Source organism: Arachis ipaensis, chromosome B05, assembly GCF_000816755.2.
Source record: "Arachis ipaensis cultivar K30076 chromosome B05, Araip1.1, whole genome shotgun sequence".
In the NCBI taxonomy this organism is placed as follows: domain Eukaryota; kingdom Viridiplantae; phylum Streptophyta; class Magnoliopsida; order Fabales; family Fabaceae; genus Arachis; species Arachis ipaensis.
In genome coordinates, this window is record NC_029789.2 from 120,572,337 (window position 1) to 120,576,119 (window position 3,783).

At 32.6% G+C, this 3,783-nt stretch overlaps 1 protein-coding gene across 1 annotated transcript in view; it reads left to right on the forward strand.

Moving 5' to 3' along the window:
• Window positions 3,699–3,783, forward strand: part of LOC110272092 (G-type lectin S-receptor-like serine/threonine-protein kinase SD1-1) — a 1,226-nt gene continuing 1,141 nt past the window's right edge. The window contains exon 1 of the mRNA XM_021123909.1: window positions 3,699–3,783. Within this exon, the coding sequence (XP_020979568.1) occupies window positions 3,757–3,783 (27 nt within the window). The 5' untranslated portion in view covers window positions 3,699–3,756.

Sequence of the window (3,783 nt, forward strand, 5' to 3'; positions counted from 1 at the left end):
ACACGCTAATAAATCAAACCCTTGACAAAATGATGTGAATTTTTCAATCTGTAAAAGGCTATCTCAATCCAATTTGTATTTTTATATAAATTCGATTTAATAAAACACGTACTAAATCAAAGCAATAGGAGTCGATTTACATACAAATTCTTATTCACATGTAAATCAAAACTAATAGATTCGAATTATATACACCCATTAAATTGAAACAAGTGAATTCAATTTACACCAGTTAGATAAATTGAGTCCATTGAAGCCGATTTACAATGATTCATAGGGTTTAGGGTAAATCGATACTATTAGCTTCGATTTACTATTTATTGTACTATATGATTAAATCGAAGACATTTAATTTAATTTATAGAGTACTAACGTATATAAATACGAGCTCAACGTGAATGTTTTACCATAGTGAGATTCACAATGACTAGTGATGAGAGTTTTTTTAGCTCTAGTGCACTATAGAGGGTCCATTAAGAAAAAAACGCGATCAAGAATTAAGTTTACTGATAAAGACTCTCAAACCTTCAACGAGTTTTACTGAATTTAAAAATACTATACTCCAGAAACTAGGCCTGTATGGCGTCAAACAGGTGGAGAAGTTGTTCTATAAAATCCTGATTTCCGTGTTACGCGATTATGCAAAGTATGATTCATTCGTTATTAACAGTGACAAAGATTTACAAGTTCTATTCCATTGTCATCGTCAGTTTTTCGAGGTGAGGACTCCAGAACCGTTGGCGAAACTTGTGGATGTGGTATCTATAGTTCTAGAGATTCGAATCGAAATCCTCAATCCTCATGACATCATCGCGTGTTGCCGTCTCATACTGGTGATGCATCGATGGGACTGGACAATGACAGAAAATTTCTTATCACAATCATGACAAAACAGTGTTCAATGCATAAAATTCTGAAAATCATAAACATTGCAAGCTGTAACTTTAAAAAATTATTTACAATATCGGCCAACAAATTTTTCATAGGACCCAACACAAAACACTAAATAGTAAATGCTAAAACGAAACTGCCCTAAGTGCATCACAAATCCAAAAAATATTTATATTTATTCTTTCAACTAACTCAAAAAATTTATAGTTAACCCTAGTCATAAACCAAGTCTCGTTGAATATAAGGCTAATAAATTCAAAATTCTAACATATCCTATAATCCTAGGTAACCTTCTTATGTACCATTTCAAGTTATCAAAATTTAACCACCTAATAGCTTACTACTTCTAACATGCACATATAGTAAAAATTTTTTTCATGATCTGTAATTAACGACTATAAGCTCTTACCACGCGAACTATGTTAACATATGTAAAATCACTAATTCGTGTAAAAAAATTCTTTCACTAACTTCAAGGTGGACGGCGCCAGCAATATGCACGACTCCATCTAGCCGATATAGATGATTCAGATCGTCCTCCATGTGTACAGATTCAATTTTTCTTAGGTTGTTTTCCAAGATTTTTGGATCTGCGTGGTGGAGTTAGGTGTGGGGTTTGTGTGTTTTGTAGTTCGAATGAAATGAATTTAATTTGTATACATAATAAGTTTTACCCTAAATCGAAGCCATTGAGTTCGATTTAGTAGAAGGACCAATTGCATGTAAATCGAATCTATGGGTTTCGATTTACTAAAACCATCAAAACTCATTGGCTTTGATTTACCATGGGCTGCTTCACGTGGCTAAATCGAATTTCTTCAATTCAATTTACTATGATATTAAAATTGAAGTGATTTCGTTCAATTTACTAGGGAACTCAGTATGCATGTAAATCAAATCCTGTTGCTTTGATTTAGTACGTGTTTTCTTAAATTGAATTTAATCAATTCGATTTATATAAAAATGGGTGATTGCTATGGTACGATGATAAATTCATACGTACTGATACGTTTAAAATATGGACAAATAACAATAAGACATGTGAAATTTATTTTTCACATCAACATTTAATTTTTTATTTTTTAAATATATAGTATATCACCACTTTTACTAAAACACCCTTTTAATTAAATAAAAATAAAAAAACATTTATTTATTAATTTTATAAAAAGACTTAAACATCCTTCCTTTATTTGATTAGATAAAAATACCCTTTTAAATTAATCAAATTTTAGAATTCAATTAATCCTAATTTTATAGTTTCAAATAATTGAAACAACAAAACAAAAACATATTAAAAAATAAAAAATCAAAATTGTTCTTCATCTGTGTTAAACATATTAAAAAAAATAAAAAACCAAATTTGTTCTTCATCTGAGTTTATAAACCATCTCGTTCACGCCTATGAAGGTTTCAGTCTTCTTCATCTTCTTCTCTCCTTTCCTATCCTCTCTCTCTGTCTCTTAACCATTTCCAGAAATCTCCTTCTCTGGAATCCGTCCATCGGAAAGTTCAGAAACTTGCCGTCGTTGGAAGATCAACGCTTTTCCGCCGTTACCTCGGGGTTCGACTCTAGGGTTCATACTTTGGGATCTGATTCGTGGAGAAGGATTCAACACTTTTCCTCCCCTCGGAAGCTCACCAAAATGGCAAAACCCTAGCAATAATTGACTGCATTGATCTCGGTAGCTAGCCACCCCCGGAAAGGAACCTAAAGGAGAAGGAAGGCTAAATCACTCAACTGGGCAAATGCTGCGTCTTTCTCCTCTATGCAAGTTCTTTGAATGCCCCTTCGCCCTCCATCGTCGAGCCCCGTCCATCCGCCGTCGTCCAGCGCCTCTCCCTTTCTGGCAGCCACCGCGTCTTCCTCGACTCCTCCCTGCACTCTGCCACTCTCTGTCTGCATCATCAAGAATGGAGCCTCTGACTCAGGTTGATTCTTGATTTGTTTTGGTCTGATTTTTCACTACTTCTATTTGTTTTTCTGTTCTGTTCTTGATTTAATTATGCTTTGTTCCTAAGTATTGTAGTACTTGATTTTAGTTATGATTTTTAAATTTCTTGATTCTTGGTTGGCATATTTTCTGCAGTTCTCTGGTATTCTCTTGGTTGCTATTCTTGATTCTTGATTTTTGTTATAATTTTTTAATGCTTCTATTTTTTCCTGTTCTGTACTTGAGTTGATTCTGTTCTTTGATTTTTGATTCTTGATTTTTCACTGCATCTATTATGATTCACCATAGCACGCTATTTGATGTTATTTCATATATGAGTGTTTCATTTATATCATAATTAGTAATACAACTCTAAATCTTTGAAGTTTGGCTAATTATAATTCATAGAGCATGTTACAAATCATTTTTATAAAACTCAAAAGAAAATTGAAGAGCTGCATTCCTTTTGAAAATTGAAACCAAATTAATAGTACTGTTTTAACTCTTTCCTAGTAGTCAATAGCAGAAATAGGCAGTTGGTTTAAATATGCATGTAATGTTACAAAGAATTTGATCCTTGTTACTTATCTAGCTTAAATTTGTATTGTTTTTACCTTCTTGACTAAACAGATTTTTGTCTCTCTTAATGACTTTTAGTTTATCACTGTAAAATTGATGAGCAAACCAGAGAGTTTTAAGGAACTAAGACAGCGATAAAAGAAGGAAATACTTGCTATTTAATTCTTTGTTGATTGTCATTATCAATCTTATATTTGGTTTAATATTTCTTCAATGGCATAGAAATAATTTTATTTTTTGTGCCTTAAAATACTAGTGAAGTCACGATCATAGTACTAAATATGCTTTAGGGATTTGTAAGGCTACTAGGTGCTGCATTCAAGCTGGAGAAAGATTGTTGATTTATGAATTTATGAGCAACAAAAGCTTGGACTTCTTC